Source organism: Myotis nattereri (assembly GCF_964212035.1).
Source record: "Myotis nattereri genome assembly, chromosome: 2".
NCBI classification, from domain to species: domain Eukaryota; kingdom Metazoa; phylum Chordata; class Mammalia; order Chiroptera; family Vespertilionidae; genus Myotis; species Myotis nattereri.
This window is the reverse complement of record NC_138076.1, coordinates 196,048,376-196,065,088: the sequence shown is the minus strand read 5'-3', so window position 1 is coordinate 196,065,088 and position 16,713 is coordinate 196,048,376. Positions and strand designations below refer to the sequence as shown.

The following is a 16,713-nucleotide window of genomic DNA, read 5'->3' as shown; positions in this document are numbered from 1 at the left end:
TACATCTGCCTATATAAAATAATGGCTTAATAAATCCTGTTTCTAAGGCATAGTTATAATATTAATTAATGGGTTTCAGTTTATAAAAGTTAGCTTTTAGAACATTTATACATAAGTTGTTCCTTTTAAAAAAAATATATTTTATTTGATTTTTTACAGAGAGGAAGGGAGAGGGATAGAGAGCTAGAAACATCCATGAGAGCGAAACATCGATCAGCTGCCTCCTGCACACCCCCTACTGGGGATATGCCCGCAACCAAGGTACATGCCCTTGACCGGAATCGAATCTGGGACTCTTCAGTTCACAGGCTGACGCTCCAGCGACTGTGCCAAACTGGTCAGGGCAAGTTGTTGCTTTTTTGACATTAAATATTGGCAATCATGATCTGTCAAATGCACTGGTTTGTTCAATGCCTCGCTTCTATTACTTTAGTATAAACCAGTATCTAAGACTCAGATACTCTGCTCTTATCAGAGTAACTGCATAGAACTCCATTTATTATGTATTACCCCAATTTGCTAGCTCTCAATTATTTTAAGAAGGTAAAAATCATTTAACACATTTTAACTTTGTGTTAACTTTTAACACTTTAAACATTTTGGAGAAGGTACATTTGTAACTTATTTTCTGCTCCCCTAATATACATAAATTTATAATGGAAACGTTACATTTAGAATATTAGGAGTAATACATATACAACATTAGAAAATAACTTTATAATATTTGATTTGTAGTACAGATGGTTGTCATTCAGCTATAGATATGCTGACCATTGAGGCCCTAATTAAGACCCAGCTGTTTTGACCCTCCATTTTAACCACTTTGTATCTTTGCTCTGCCAGCTAGCTGTGAATACTGTTAGCAAATTATATGCAGTGTTTGAAAGTATATAGGACATTTAACAATACATAGTAGTTCTGGAATACCTGAGTGTAATTGCTCATAACTTTACTATAGAATACACATTTCTATGGGTTTCTTATGAAAACATATAGTTATCAAGTAGATAACTATATCTATTGAGACTACAGCATACATACACATGTCACTGGTAGAAATAATGAGCACAAAATAAATCTAATACTGGCCAAAATTGCATATAATAAAGTTTGTTTATGCAAATTTTAACTACTTGGTAGAAATAGCCACAGAGAAAACACAGTGACTTAAATAATAATTGCTCTAATTTGATAGTCAGTAAAACATCAGTGAAACCAATCTTTATGTAAAATTTTACAAAGATAACATGAAAAAAATTAGAAAAGTTTTATTTGCATTGTACAAGAACACTTTTTTTTTTCCTGACATTCTTTTTTTTTTATTATTGTTTAAAGTATTACAAAGGGTATTACATATGTGTCCTTTTTTTCCCCCCGCCCTTGACAATCCCCTAGCCTCCCCTACCCCCCAGTGTCTTATGTCCATTGGTTATACTTACGTGCATGCATACAAGTCCTTCGGTTGATCTCTTACCCCCCTCCCTCCTGCCCCCCAACCCTCCCTGGCCTTCCTGCTGCAGTTTGACAATCAAGAACACTTTTTAGGCCAAAACCGGTTTGGCTCAGTGGATAGAGCATCGGTCTGTGGACTGAAGGGTCCCAGGTTCGATTCCGGTCAAGGGCATGTACCTGGGTTGCGGGCACATCCCCAGTGGGAGATGTGCAGGGGGCAGCTGATTGATGTTTCTCTCTCATCGATGTTTCTGGCTCTCTGTCTCTCTCCCTTCCTCTCTGTGAAAAATCAATAAAATATATATATATATATATATATATATATATATATAAAAAAAAAAGAACACTTTTTAGGAAGGCTATAAGAGGAGGCAATGGGAATAATCAATGTCATCCTTAAAAACATGGTAGAAGCTATGGACAGGGGTGGAGCAAAGCAAAACTGATTTTTCCCATTGCTCTTTCTTATTCTAAGTAAAAGATATTTATTAGTTTTATTTCCCCCTTTGGATTTAAATGGGAAGGAAGGGTAAAAGAAGTAGGAAGAGGACCCATTGCAAGGAAAAGGTACTCAAGAATGCTTCTATTGAAAGTTGAAGTAGTTCACCATTTTTATTGTTGATAGTGGTCCTCAGAGTCTTCTTTTTCTTTCAAATTTTGTTTTGGACAAATGAATTAGGCAAATAGAACTTTTTCTTTTTTCCATTTCATCTTTATCCTACTATACTTTGGATGTCCTCATAATGAGCACTGTAAAGTTTCTTATTCTCCTGAAGACAGCTCCTTCTTTCCTTGAATCTTATTTACAGACTCTATGAAATCAGAGTCTCACTTTTCAGTGACTTCCCAGCCTAGTACCTTCAGGGTTAGTTCTTTCCTTGATGTTTTATGGTCATGAGTTTCAAGACATGCCATCTGTAATCATAAAATGAATTTTCTCTTGATTGCTGAGCTACTAATAGCATTTTGTCCCTTTCTTGCATTTTTACATACAGTGAGTGTAGTTTGCAGCATGCTTCCGCATGCATTCTTTGATTTGAGCCTCACTATAGTCTGTTGAGAAGGTTCATATTTTTATTGTAATTTCCTGAATAAAAAAAGAGATTTGGAGGTTTTTAGTGTCTTATTCAAAGCAAACCAGACAGTAAGGAGAAATAGTCTAATAATGCTTCTTAAATTTTTATTCTGAAGAATCTAGGACAGCAGCAATATTTAACATTTCTGTTAAACTTCAGAGTTTTTGGTGTGATTTCATATGCTTTGTCTCACTTGATTATTTCAATTTGCTTATACAAATAATCAAGGTGGATACTATTCCCATTTGGAAATAAGTGTTTGAGATAGAGGTAGGTGATTTCCCAAACTGTTCTCTAAAATTTATTATCCAAATATTAGAATCACAATCCTAGTCACCACATTTGCTGTTTGGGAGTTGTTGTCATTTTCCTGGCCTCATTCCCTGACATAATCCTAACCAGTCTATTAGAATTTCTCCCTTTCTCTTCATTTTCAATGCCATATTTCAGGCCTTTTAAATTTTCTTAAAGTGTTACAGTAATATCTTTGCTTACAGTCTCTCTTCTCCATCTTGAGCACTGATAACAAAATAATAATTATTAAAAGTCAATCCAGTTATGTAACTCTGCTACATAAAAACCTTCAATAGCTTCCCATTGCCCATTATTTCTCAGACATGTCATTCTCTTTTTTTAGCCTTTTCTACAGTTCATTCACTTCATTTTATTTCTCTATTGAGACTACAGTATACATACAGCACTTAGCTAGGTGGCTCACAATGAACTCTCAATAAATGGTTGCTGAATTGATATGTGATCCAGGGCCACACAGTTAATTAATGACAAGTTGGGAATAGAATCCAGATCTTCTAACTCAAGTCAAATGATTATTTTAAAGCTATATTATTTAACCCATTATGAAAATTACATATAGAAACTGCTGGAAAGGTAATTATGTAAACAATAACTTGTAAAGTAGGTATCCTAGTTTAGTCATGTCTCAACACTAAATCAGCAGTTCTCAACCTGTGGGTTGCGACCCCTTTGGGGGTAGAACGACCCTTTCACAGGGGTCGCCTAAGACCATCGGAAAACACGTATATAATTACATACTGTTTTTGTGATTAATCACTATGCTTTAATTATGTTCAATTTGTAACAATGAAATTGGGAGTCACCACAACATGAAGAACTGTATTAAAGGGTCGCGGCATCAGGAAGGTTGAGAACCAGTACTCTGAATCACCTCAGCCCTAGTTTGTTTTGTTCAGTGGTTAGAGCATTGGCCTGTGGACTGAAAGTTCTGGGTTTGATTCCAGTCAAGGGCCGGTAACTTGGTTGCAGGCTCCATCCTGGCCCTGGTCAGGGTGCTTGTGGGAGGCAAGCAATTGATGTGTCTCTCTCACGTCAATGTTTCTGTCTGTCTCTCTGCCTCCCTTCCACTCTCTCATTTTTTTTAACATATTTTTATTGATTTCAGAGAGGAAGGGAGAGGAAGAAAGAGATAGAAACATCAATGATGAGGGAGAATCATTGATTGGCTGCCTCCTGCACGCCCCCCATTGGGGATCAAGCCTGTAACCTGGGCATGTGCCCTGACCAGGAATGGAACCATGACCTCCTGGTTCATAGGTCAACACTTAACCACTGAGCCATGCCCCTCTCTCTAAAAATCAATGGGAAAATATCCTCAGGTGATTAACAACAACAAATCCTTGGATCTTTTTGGCATCATAGACACCTTTGAGAATCTGTGGAAAGCTATATATCCATTCCCCAGAAAAATATATATGGGCACATCGAGCTTACCCCACCCCAGGGTTAGCTACTGCTATTAACTGTGTTGTGTATTTTTTTTTTTTTTATATGTGTAAGTTGGATCATCCACATCTTGTTTTGCAGTTTTTTCTCTAGGTGTCTATGAGATGTTTTTTCTGTGTCATTACATCTCAGTTTATCTTACTAATTTAATGCCTAGAAGGTACTCGATAGTGTGGATTATTTTCTTCAATGAAGGAAATTTGGATTCATCAACCTCCTGGTTCATAGGTTGGCACTCAACCACTGAGCCACACTGGCCAGGCAGTGGTCACACATTTAAAATAACTACCTAAGGCCCGGCCAGTGTGCTCAGTGGTTAAGCATCAACTCCTGATCCAAGAGGTCATTTGTTCGATTCCTGGTCAGGGCACACGCCTGGATTATGGGTTTGATCCCCAGTAGGGGGCATACAGGAGGCAGCCAATCGATGTTTCTGTCTCATCAATGTCTGTCTCTATCCTTCTTCCTCTCTCTTTCAAAAAATAAAATAAAAATCAGTGAAAAACATATTAAAATAACTATCTAAGGTCAGCAGTACAAACTGGAAGCCTGTGAAAATTATGGCCACAGACATACTTGGTTTTACCTGTTGATTAAATGGGGATTTTTTTTTTACACAGAACCTGCTCTTTGAAAAATTGATAGCAGGCATCTGTTTTTCCCATATGTTTTTAATGTGTTGAACTCAGGTCACAGCTGTGCCCTTTCTCTGGGAATATGCACTCGCAGATGGCCTGCTTCAATCAATACTCTCCTGAGCCTATAAGCATTTGAATTTAACTCCATAGCCTAAATGAAAGGAACATTTAACATATACAGGATTGCTCCTTAAAGTGAATTTGTTGTATACTATTGTTTAATAAAGAAAGGGAGGAAAGGAAGAAATTGTTAGACAAAGACAAAAGGCAACTTTTAAAAACAACCAGATAGCCTAGCTGGCGTGGTTCAGTGGTTTAACATCAACCTATGAACCAGGAGGTCACAGTTCAATTTCCAATCAGGGCACATGCTAGAGTTGTGGGTTCCATCCCCAGAAGGGAATGGGAGGCAGCCAATCAATTATTCTCTCTCATCATTGATATTTCTTTCTCTCCCTCTCCTTTCCTCATTGAATTCAATAAAAGTATATTTTATAAAAATACAACCAGATAATATCATAGTTGGATATTTATTAAGTAGGATTCTGCTTGTCTGAATATTGCTTTGTTAGAAACTATGATCTACTCATTTATTCTAAATCCTATTTTTAGCTGTAAAGTCCAGTGTCTTAGATTATTTCAAGGTTTACCTTTTGGTCAATCTATTAGACTCATGAGTAATAAGTTATGGTTTGCATTTAACTTTTTCTAAGAAATCACACTTTAGGACTGTCGGTCATAAGATAATTTATCTCAATCCCTGTTCACACTAGCTCACCATGCCTTCTCCTATGCCTGAATACCTGAATGTGCACTATATCGGGGAGTCTGCCTCCAGACTGCTGTTCTTATCGATGCACTGGGCACTTTCTATTCCTTCCTTCCAGGCTTTGGGGTAAGTGTTTTAAAATCTTAAATGTAAATGAGGTTTTGTAGCACAAATGTACATTAAACAAGAACTTTTATTTTGGGAGGATCTGCATTAAAGGAAAAAAAAATGGTACCACATAACTAAGTTTTGTCATTGATGTCACAAACCATGGCAACTTGTATTTTTTGTATTATATTTATGTGGAAGAGTATCCATATTTCATGAATTGACTAAGTTAATTTGAAGGGGATATATGCAGTGGAACTGATAAATCATAGCCAGCATTCGTAATAACCTGTCTCTGAATGACTTAAAGGTAGGGAGCCTATAGGTTTATCCCAGGGTTATTGTTTTCCTTACCCGACTAGTGTTCATCTCAAACATTTTAATAAGGAGCTGAAACTTGTAAGCAGTGAATATGTTTAAAAACAGAAACAATTGTGATTGAGGGGAAAAAAAGGAAGAAAATGTAAACCCCATAGTACCACTATGATAATTTAGAATTTTGTTCTTTCTATTGAATAGCACATCTGTAGTCTGTTCTGAAGTAATCAGATGTTAAAGGAAATAGTTCACTGTAAGAAACCCAAGCTTTGCCTAAAGTTTGCCAGATTTATTTAAATTGCTTTAAAGTAGCTGGTATGAAGAAACAAAGAGACCATGGAATATGTTAATACCATAGTTAGAAAAGTATTATTCTAGTTATAGGACCCTCCTCACCAATACGATTTTGTAAACTTTTCACTTTCATATTCTGTAAATCTGTTTTTCCATTTGCCAAATAAGAATAATAACTGAAGAGTCCATGCCCATCCTTTATCCTTAGGGAATATTTAGAATATAACTAAGAAACATATCTGAATTATTACTTTAAGAGGCATATGTAGAACCCCACTGTAATTTGGTTTATTAATCAACGTTGGCTATACCATGTGTTAATATCATGTATTAAGTAATGTATTTAAATAATATAATTACAATAGACTAAGAGCCTGATTTAGAATGATTAACCTTTAAAATGATTGTTAGCTCTTTCTCTCAGAATAACATTTAACTTTAAGAATTTCTCCAGTCTGTTTTTTAAGAAAAATTAAAATATAATCTACATTTATACATTAGCAGTTTCTTTTAAAGCATTTACTGTAGTTCTCTAAGCTTGTAATTGGCATACTTGTACCTTGAAAAGTAATCTGATGCTGTTTTTTATAATTGGATATCAGTTATTATAGTAAAACAACAAAAGAAAGGATTTTGGGGGTAGTGATTTGAACTCCTTGAATTATTTGTAACATACCGATCTTAAGTACTTCTGTTAAATTAAGTGTGATTATCCTATGGAAATAGTCCAAATGTTGAAGAAAGCAAAAATAAAACCTGAGTTTCTGATTATAACAGTATAATTTTATAGTGGCATCCACATTTCCCTGTGATCTGTATTAAAAATCTGGTTCAGTGTAACAGCCAATCTAACTGATTCTTTGCAGTTAGACTTACCTACTATTAGTGTAGCTGCTATGTAAGTTCTCTTTATTATCACTAAATAACTTTTAGTTTGAATTAAAAAGATGGATGCTGAGTACTTGTGTTAGTATTTCTATAAAGTACATTATTATAAGTGGAACTGCTGAGTCTAAGAGGTGTACCTTTCCATTTTTGCTAGGTGCTACCAAATTGTCCTCCAAAATGATGTTGAGACAGTTTAGACTCACATCAGCAATGTACAAGAATGAATGCTTATTTTCTCACATCCTCATTAATTCTGGATTTTATCCATCTTTTCTGATAAATGAAAAATAGTATCTTATTATCTTTTAGTTTGTTTGAGATTAAAATTTTTCATTTTCATATGGCAATTAAAACTATTGATTTTCTTTTCATAATTACTTTTAAATAAATTTTAAATGGCCAATTTTTTTTTAATTTTTTTTTATATGTATTTTATTGAGTTTTTACAGAGAGGAAGAGAGAGAAATAGAGAGTTAGAAACATCGATGAGAGAGAAACATCGATCAGCTGCCTCCTGCACATCTCCTACTGGGGATGTGCCCGCAACCCAGGTACATGCCCTTGACCGGAATCGAACCTGGGACCTTTCAGTCCGCAGGCCGACGCTCTATCCACTGAGCCAAACCGGTTTCGGCAAAATGGCCAATTTTTTATGGCAAGTAATTCTTCTCAGGTACTGAATGGAAAAGAGTGATCAGCCTGGAGTAAAAATTTCAGCTGAAAAATTTCCAGTGAGAAAAATTACTTTCTATAACTCTTAAGTTGGCAATATAAGCTTTTGTTTGAGTATATTCAATTCTTAAATAAAATGTAATGTCATAAAGAAGGCTATGTGTTTTAACTTGACAAATGATTTTAGTATATAGGTTTGGGTTTAAAGATTATTTGATAGGAAAAGAGTCCATGCCCATAGCTTTTCTAACTCTGTTTTTTCTAAATTCTAACTTCTCCCTGTTCTATATCCCCTGAAATCAGAAATCATTTGCTGAATTTCTTCTATATGCCATCTACTGTGCTGTTGACAGAGATACAGACATGAATAAGCCTTCAGTAAGGTTTTAATCTAGTATAGGAGACAGACTCCAAAACCAATAAATTAGAATACCATGAAATAAGTATAAAATATAAATGAATATGTGACACTGAAGGAGGAATGATGAACTATCTTGGGAGAGGAATGTGGTAAGAGAATTTTTTTTTTTTTTAAGTGAGCTCTGAGTTATAGATTAAGGGATAGAAAGGATTTAGGCAGTGAAAGGATATTTAAGAGGGGAGGAGGAGTTACATCAGAGGAATTGAGGCATGGGAGGTTCCCCTGTTCTCTTCCCTTGAAGTTACAAGTTGCATAGCTATTATTCAGCAAAGGATTCCCAGCTCATCACGCAAACTCGTCTGAGAGATCCATGAATTAAAACATCTGAAGCATTATTAACTGTAGCCAAGACATGGAAACAACCAAAGTATCCTTCAATAGATGACTGGATAAAGAAGATGTACATATATACAATGGAATACTACTCAGCCATAAGAAAAAATGAAATACTGCCATTTGCAACATGGATGGATCTTGAACATATCATGCTAAGCAAAATAAGTCAGACAGAAAAACTCAAGAACCATATGATTTCACTCATGTGGGATATAAAACTGAAACTTAGACACAGACAATAGTATGGTAGTTACTGTAGGGGAAGGAGAGTGGAGAGATAGTAAAGGGTAAAGGGGGTCAAATATAGTGACAAAAGGAGACTTGACTTTGGGTGGTGATCGCACAGTGCAATAGACAGATGTATTATAGAATTGTACACTTGAAACATATAATTTTATTAACCAATGTCACCCCAATAAATTTAAAGGAAAAAGTTAATATAACTGCTGACTCATAAAAAGGCCATACTTTGAAATAAAATGTTTAGAAATTTAAAAAACTAAGGGAGGATAGCATTTATTAATCCACTCAACAGTTTTTGAGTACCTACTATATCCTGGTTCTCACCTCAACAAGTTTGGCCCTTGTTCTGCTTAGATTACTTTTCCCCTAGAATTTGTGTGTGTGTTTTTTTAAGTTCTTTTCTGTTTTTCTCTACTCAAATGTCAGGCCCTTAGTAAGGCCTTCCCCAGCTACCTTACCTGAACATGGCCCTCCCATCCCCATTTTCTAATGCAGCATCATACTTTATAGTAATGTAGAATTTTTATTGCCTAAAACTAACTTAATGTATGTATAATCATATGTATATGTGTATATATTTATATAAAATATTTAAAATGGCGTATTTATTATGTTGCCCTTCTGCTTCATGAAGGCAGACCTAATCCATGTTGTTTGTTGCTGTTTTTCCAATGCTTCCTACAGTGCCTGGCTTTTTGTACTTTATGTCATGGCCTGTTCACATAATTCTTACATTTGTGCCTCATAATAACTGAGCTAGATATAGGTTATAGAGCAGCCGTGGGCAAACTACGGCCCGCGGGCCGGATCCGGCCCGTTTGAAATGAATAAAACTATTGAAAAAAAAGACCATACCTTTTTATGTAATGATGTTTACTTTGAATTTATATTAGTTCACACAAACACTCCATCCATGCTTTTGTTCCGGCCCTCCGGTCCAGTTTAAGAACCCATTGTGGCCCTCGAGTCAAAAAGTTTTCCCACCCCTGTTGTAGAGTCTCGGCATTTTATATAGCTAAACAGCCTGAGACTTGGGAGCTTATTTGCCTGATTTCAAATGGATAATAAGTTGATGATCTAGGTTTTAAAACCCTGGTCTCTTGACTCCTATTACTACTTTTTCTATTCTCTCATGCTGAGATTTCTGATTTAGAAATTCAGAAAAAAACTTTTGATCTTTCTTATCCTTCTTACCCCTAGTAAAATCCTTGGTGTCTCATTTATAGAGATAATATCTCATCTGAAACATACTTAAAGAAGAAACCATTTCTCCTAGGAAATTGGTTGTTACCTACCATTAAATAATTTTAATTGCTCGTTTTTTTAAAAAGAGAGTATTTACCTGCATTAAAGACAAAATAAAACTTGGGAAAAGTTTTTTAAATGCATGCTTTTAATTTTAATATTTTTAAAAACAATCTTTATGCTGTTTCCATGAAATGTGGTATTAAAGCCTCAACTTCTGCAGTTTGAAACTGTTCTTATAAACTGGCTGACTGATTAATGAGCTAGCTAATTAAAGTTCTAAGCCTTTCTCATCAAGTGCTGTCAGGTATACAGAACACAGAATTGATCTAGTTCGTCTTTCTAGAGTAAATTGTACTTCACTAGTATTTTACTATAAAATATATGAGTCAATTGTAAAGTTTATAAAATATATTTTAATAATATCTGATTTGTGTGTGTGTTTTTAATAGGCAGGAAAACAGCATATCATTGGTGAAAGCTTATTGGAATGAACTTTTTACTCTTGGTCTTGCCCAGTGCTGGCAAGTAATGAATGTGGCAACTATATTAGCAACATTTGTCAATTGCCTTCACAGTAGCCTTCAACAAGGTAAAAAGCACTTTATTTCCTTTTCCCAGGATATAAGAGAGGATGTCAGTTTTATAAAGTGTTTTACTATTAAAGTTACATATCTGATGATAATGTTTTAGATGCCAACACTCTTTTTACTTTAGATAATTTTTACATTTTGATAATTTCATTTCATTGACCACCAAAAAAATATTTTTGAATATTTAAATTTGTATGTCCCTGACTTGGATAGAGTTGCACCTGATTTGGTGATGCTTATTTCCTGTCAGCCAGGCACCAAGTAACTCCTTGTTTATCCTAGCTTGGCGTTTGGTCTGTGCCCATGCCTGGTTCATGCCCTGGACACTTGAAAAAATTTTTTGAATTTTAAAATGTTTTAAAGCACAACAAAATTGAAACAAGTATATTTAAGTCTGGTTGGCTATTTCTGACCAGGCCGTGTGAATTTTTGTACTTTGGTATAGGTACCAAGGAATCCAGGGTTAGCTTATATAAAGTTGAATAAATACTTTAAAATGTATTCTTCCACCCAGTTTTTAAGTTACCTTTCTTCATTGTAACCCTTTGAATTCCAAGATCTTTTTTGGTCAATTCACCAGGGTATATTCTCTTATTTAAAAAGTACTGAAGAGTCACAAAACAATCCTTCCTCTCTTTTTTCCTTTTCTTGATGCCAAGATAATGACAATTCTCATTCATTTAAGGCAGTGGTTCTCAACCTTCCTAATGCTGCGACCCTTTAATACAGTTCCTCATGTTGTGGTGACCCCCAACCATAAAATTATTTTCGTTTTTACTTCATAACTGTAATTTTGCTACTGTTATGAATCGTAATGTAAATATCTGATATGCAGGATGTATTTTCATTGTTACAAATTGAACATAATTAAAGCATAGTGATTAATCACAAAAACTATGTAATTATATATGTGTTTTCTGATGGTCTTAGGCGACCCCTGTGAAAGGGTCGTTTGGCCCCCAAAGGGGTCGCGACCCACAGATTGAGAACCGCTAATTTAAGGAGTCAGGCAGTCACTGATTTATAAATATTTTACTTCAGAATGACATGTGACTGACCAAAAATGTGACCCCTCTTCAAATAGAAGCTGTCACTTGCGTTTAGAAATATATAAATTGGGAATTATGTTTTATTTCTTTACCCTATTCCATTTCTTACTGTTTTATATGATTTTTAAATTATATGTTTCCTCCTTAAAATTTCATCAGCAGTAGCTCCAGAAAGCAGCACCACATCCCCATGTTATTTGTGAACTCCTGATCTTGATTGTTTTCTCATAAGTTTGTAATGCATTATATAGCCTACTTTCACTAAAGCTGTAATTGAGTAATCAGATGTCTTTTAAACATATCCCTCCACAGTAAATTTTACTCAGTCTCCTTTGGTTTTGACAATGGTTTGGTTTTTTTTGCTAAATATTTTTATTTTAGTAGTGTTGTTAACCTTTTTATTTATTATTATTTTTATTAATTTCAGAGTGGAAGGGAGAGGGAGAGAGAATCTTTGATCTGCCACCTCCTGCATGCCCCCTACTGGGGATTGAGCCCACAGCGTAGGCAGGTGCAGGCAGGTGCCCCCACTGGGATCCAACCATTCCTGGTTCATAGGTCAACGCTCAAACACTGAGCCACACCAGCTGGGCAGTGTTGTTAACTTTTAAAAATCTAGATGATTTTGCTCACTTTTAAAAATCAATATAAGCTTAAATAAAATCCTGTTACCAAATTTGAATATTTTGAATTTCTTTTGCCAGTTTTTCAGATGATTGTCTTTACAGCTTATTTTTTCAAAGGTGTGTCTTGAAAGGAGAAACATTATGTTTAGGGTTTTTTATACTAACAGCTTGTTTTGTTTTTTTCTTGAATGAAGCGTGTCCAAAGATCATTAATTAGTTTCATCTGTACTTGTAGAGATAGTGAATTTGAAACATTTACAGATTGGTTATATTTAACGCTGGAAATTAATGGGAAGGAAATATGTTGGATAAAAATAGTCATACATTTTAGCAGAAAATTAGAAGCTTTTGTTTGTTTTTAATTAAAGATAAAATGTCAACCGAAAGAAGAAAATTATTGATGGAGCACATCTTCAAACTCCAGGAGTTTTGCAACAGCATGGTTAAACTCTGTGTTGATGGCTATGAATATGCCTACCTGAAAGCAATAGTGCTCTTCAGTCCAGGTACACAAATAGTGACATCTTATCTAAAATACAATGTTTGAGCTTGTGGTGAAATTGAATCCCTCATACCCTGCTGGTGGGAATATAAAATGATGCAGTTAAAGTGGAAGCAAGTGTTCATCAACAAATGAATAAATAAACCAAATGTAATATATGCATACAATGGAATATTAGTCAGCTATAAAATTAAGTTCTTACGCATGGATGAACCTTGAAAACAGTATGCTAAGGGAAAGAAGCCAGTCACAAAAGACCACATATTACATGATTCTATTTAAATGGGCTGTCTAGAATAGGCAAATTTTACGGACATAAAGTAGGTTAGTAATTAGTAATTACCAAGGACTAAGGAGAGGGAAGAATAGGGAGTGACTGAATGGTACAGCATTCTTCTGGAGTGACATAAATGTTCTAAAATTATATTATGGTGATGGTTGCACAATTCTGTGAATAATCTAAAATAATTGAATTATACACTTTAAATTGGTGAGTTTTATGAATGCTGGACACTTATTTGGATGTGGAAAAAAAAAAAAAAAAAGCTAAAACCAGTGAGCAAAATTCCTTCTCCACTTTTGGGATAAACGAAAATAATATCTATTTTAGTAGAACCCATTGGTCTCATTTTTTATTAGATATTAGAATTTGAGATAAAATAGTTTTACAAGCTTTAAAGTACAGTGCCTGGTACTTAGTAATATTTATGGAAAGAGCCACACATATGAAGAGGTTTCATTTTTGACTGAACTGTTCTTCTCATTCCCTTCCACCTCTACTCTAGATGTCTTAATAAATGAACATTCAGAAGCAGGGTAACAATATATTCTTTCATGTTTCAGACCATCCAGGCCTAGAAAACATGGAACAGATTGAGAAATTTCAGGAAAAGGCTTATGTGGAATTCCAAGATTATATAACCAGAACATATCCAGATGACACCTACAGGTATCTAGAAGTTAAATGCTATTTAACTATATTAATTTTAAACTTTTTTGTGAATCTATTATTTCATTATTTTATATTTTAAGAGTTAATAAAATGTTCTAGTTAAACTTTGAAATAGCTAATGCTATGAAAAGCAGTATGCATTATTGCATGTAACATTTCATCCATTTCTTGCATTTATATAGAGATGACTTTAGCACATAGAGGTTAAGTAACTTACTCAAATCACAATAATTGGCAGAGCTTGACTGGATCCAGGTAGTCTGGCAATAGTACCCAAACTCTTTGTTTTAAATAAATAACTTTGAGATTTGGCTTATGATATTTCTACTAACGTAGAAATTTTAAAAAAATATTTTATAAGATCAATTAAATTTTTGAAGGACTGTATTGTAGAGTAAACACATGGTCATAGAAGCCAGAGTACTTAGGTTTGACCTCTGACCTTACCTTATTAGCTGTATGACATGGGGCAAGTAGTTTTTAACTTCTCTGTTTCAGTTTCTTCATCTGTAAAATGGAGATAATAATAGTATCCACATTTTACAATTAGTGTAACGCTTAAATCAGTTAATAATGTAAAGAGCTTAGAACAGTGCCTGTTTCATAGCAAGGGCTATAAAAATGTGTTTACTAACGTTATTATCTATTTAATATACTTCAAGCTAGTAAAAGAACATTTCACATATAACAATGTTTTATACATATTAAATAATAAATGTATAAGCCAGTTCTATTGTGAAAATGAGACTTAGTTAACCAGTTCTCTTATCCTGCTTTCTACCAGTTCTGTGGATGCAACTCAGCTGGTGGGAACAAAAGGAACTGAGTAATTTGAGAAATAGGATACATGGCTATATGAAGGTCACTTAATTCTGGGGCTGCTGGTTTCATTTGGTCTCAAGCATTGGAGTGCAAGGCCTTAGACTAGAGCCGTGGTCGGCAAACTGCGGCTCACGAGCCACATGCGACTCTTTGGCCCCTTGAGTGTGTCTCTTCCTAAGCCTTAGGAGAACCCAAATTAAGTTAATAACAATGTACCTACCTATATAGTTTAAGTTTAAAAAATTTGGCTCTCAGAAGAAATTTCAATCAGTGTACTGTTGATATTTGACTCTGTTGACTAATGAGTTCACCGACCACTGAAGTAGAGGAAGGATAAACATTACCACAAGCTTTTTGGAAAGGTGGTTCTTTTGTTGTTGGTTTGTCATGATTATTTTTCAGATTTTTAAAAATGTTTCTAAAGTTGTTTTATGCCTCATTATAAAGTAAGTACAGTATTTACATTTTTTCTTCTTAGATGTACCGTTGTTGGCTGACTTTTGTTTCATTAGATTCCAGGTGCTTTCACTGATCTTTGGAATTATTTTTGAATTTCTTACATTTCTAGTTACTTAAAAATAACAAATTATCTTTTGATAGCAGTTTTCAGTGTATAATGTACTTTCTTTCACACAAGATATCCTGCCAAAATTTAAGAACCTCACTATACAGAAACTGGCAGATATCATTTTAATTTTCACAAAAAAACTGAAGAGAGGCAGGGAGCGCACAGCTAGGAGGGCAACTGAATCAAAATGTGAGTCCAGTGATCTTGATTCCATTGTCTTGTGCTTTTCCCAGTAATAACAACCATTTCCTGTTTTACCATTCCCAGTAGTATTTCTTAAAGCAAAATCAAGAAAACTATTATAATTGAGTCTGTATGCCCTGATAACACAAAATATTGCTGTTCTTACAACCTAAAATAAGCTCCTATACCATTTTTAAACATATAGCTTGAACCGTGGTTTAATGGCATAGCAGTTAAGAGCAAGGCTTGACTATGAAGTCTGTCAGATTGCACTTATATCCAGTTGATTGTCATACACTCTAAAGCTTGAATTCTAAGGTTTTTATTTCAACTTTTGAAAATTAGATCTTTTATTCAATTAGGCCACAAATAATATACATGCAGAAATTACTCATATTTTTCTACTTACTCTCTCTTTCATTTATAATCTTGTCCCCCTCCCCTTTCTTTTTTGTTTTTAGGTTGTCCAGACTACTACTCAGATTGCCAGCTTTGAGGTTGATGAATGCTACCATCACTGAAGAATTGTTTTTCAAAGGTCTCATTGGCAGTGTACGAATTGACAGTGTTATCCCACATATTTTAAAAATGGAACCTGCAGATTATAACTCACAAATAATTGGTCACAGCATATGAAAGCTGAGCACTCAGTGTAAAATTGTTCTTTCTCAGAACACAAGACACCAAATTGAACTCATGGTTTTCCAGGGCACCTGGAAATTTTGACTTTAAAGAATAACCAAAAACCAAGATATTTTTATTTTTACTTTCTTAAGAAGAATTTTCGAAGTGACTGGGCAGGTAGCAGGAATTAGAGTTTCCTTTCCTGTCTTATTTAAGTGAATAAGAAATACTATGAATTTTTTCTTGGTTAAGATGATACCTAAAGCTGTCACCTTTTAACTATCTAAACTAAGATCTCATATCTTATTTGGTGAAACAAATAAAATAGTTCTTTGTGTTTTTTTTTCAGAATTGTGTTCTATTCATGTTTAACTTCATTATGAGCTAGTACAGATATGTAATTGTCAGAAATCTCTGAGGATATCCTTGTATTTTACACTTCTATAATCTTTTAATTACTTTGTCATAAGATTATGGTCAATGGTGTAATGATAACATTAGAACCAGAGGAAATCATAATTGAATATATATTTTTTTGTCTTCTGTAAATGTTGTGGCACTCATAGCATAGAC

General features: G+C 34.5%; 1 protein-coding gene across 2 annotated transcripts in view; it reads left to right on the top strand.

The window, feature by feature from the left end:
- Nucleotides 1–16,486, top strand: part of NR2C1 (nuclear receptor subfamily 2 group C member 1) — a 41,851-nt gene extending 25,365 nt beyond the window's left edge. For both annotated transcript variants that reach the window (XM_081082713.1, XM_081082714.1), the window contains exons 10-14: nucleotides 5,701–5,822; nucleotides 10,674–10,813; nucleotides 12,858–12,995; nucleotides 13,835–13,940; nucleotides 15,978–16,486. In XM_081082713.1, the coding sequence (XP_080938839.1) occupies nucleotides 5,701–5,822; nucleotides 10,674–10,813; nucleotides 12,858–12,995; nucleotides 13,835–13,940; nucleotides 15,978–16,152 (681 nt within the window). In that variant the 3' untranslated portion in view covers nucleotides 16,153–16,486. The remainder of the gene's footprint in view (nucleotides 1–5,700; nucleotides 5,823–10,673; nucleotides 10,814–12,857; nucleotides 12,996–13,834; nucleotides 13,941–15,977) is intronic.
- Nucleotides 16,487–16,713: the final 227 nt, after the last annotated feature.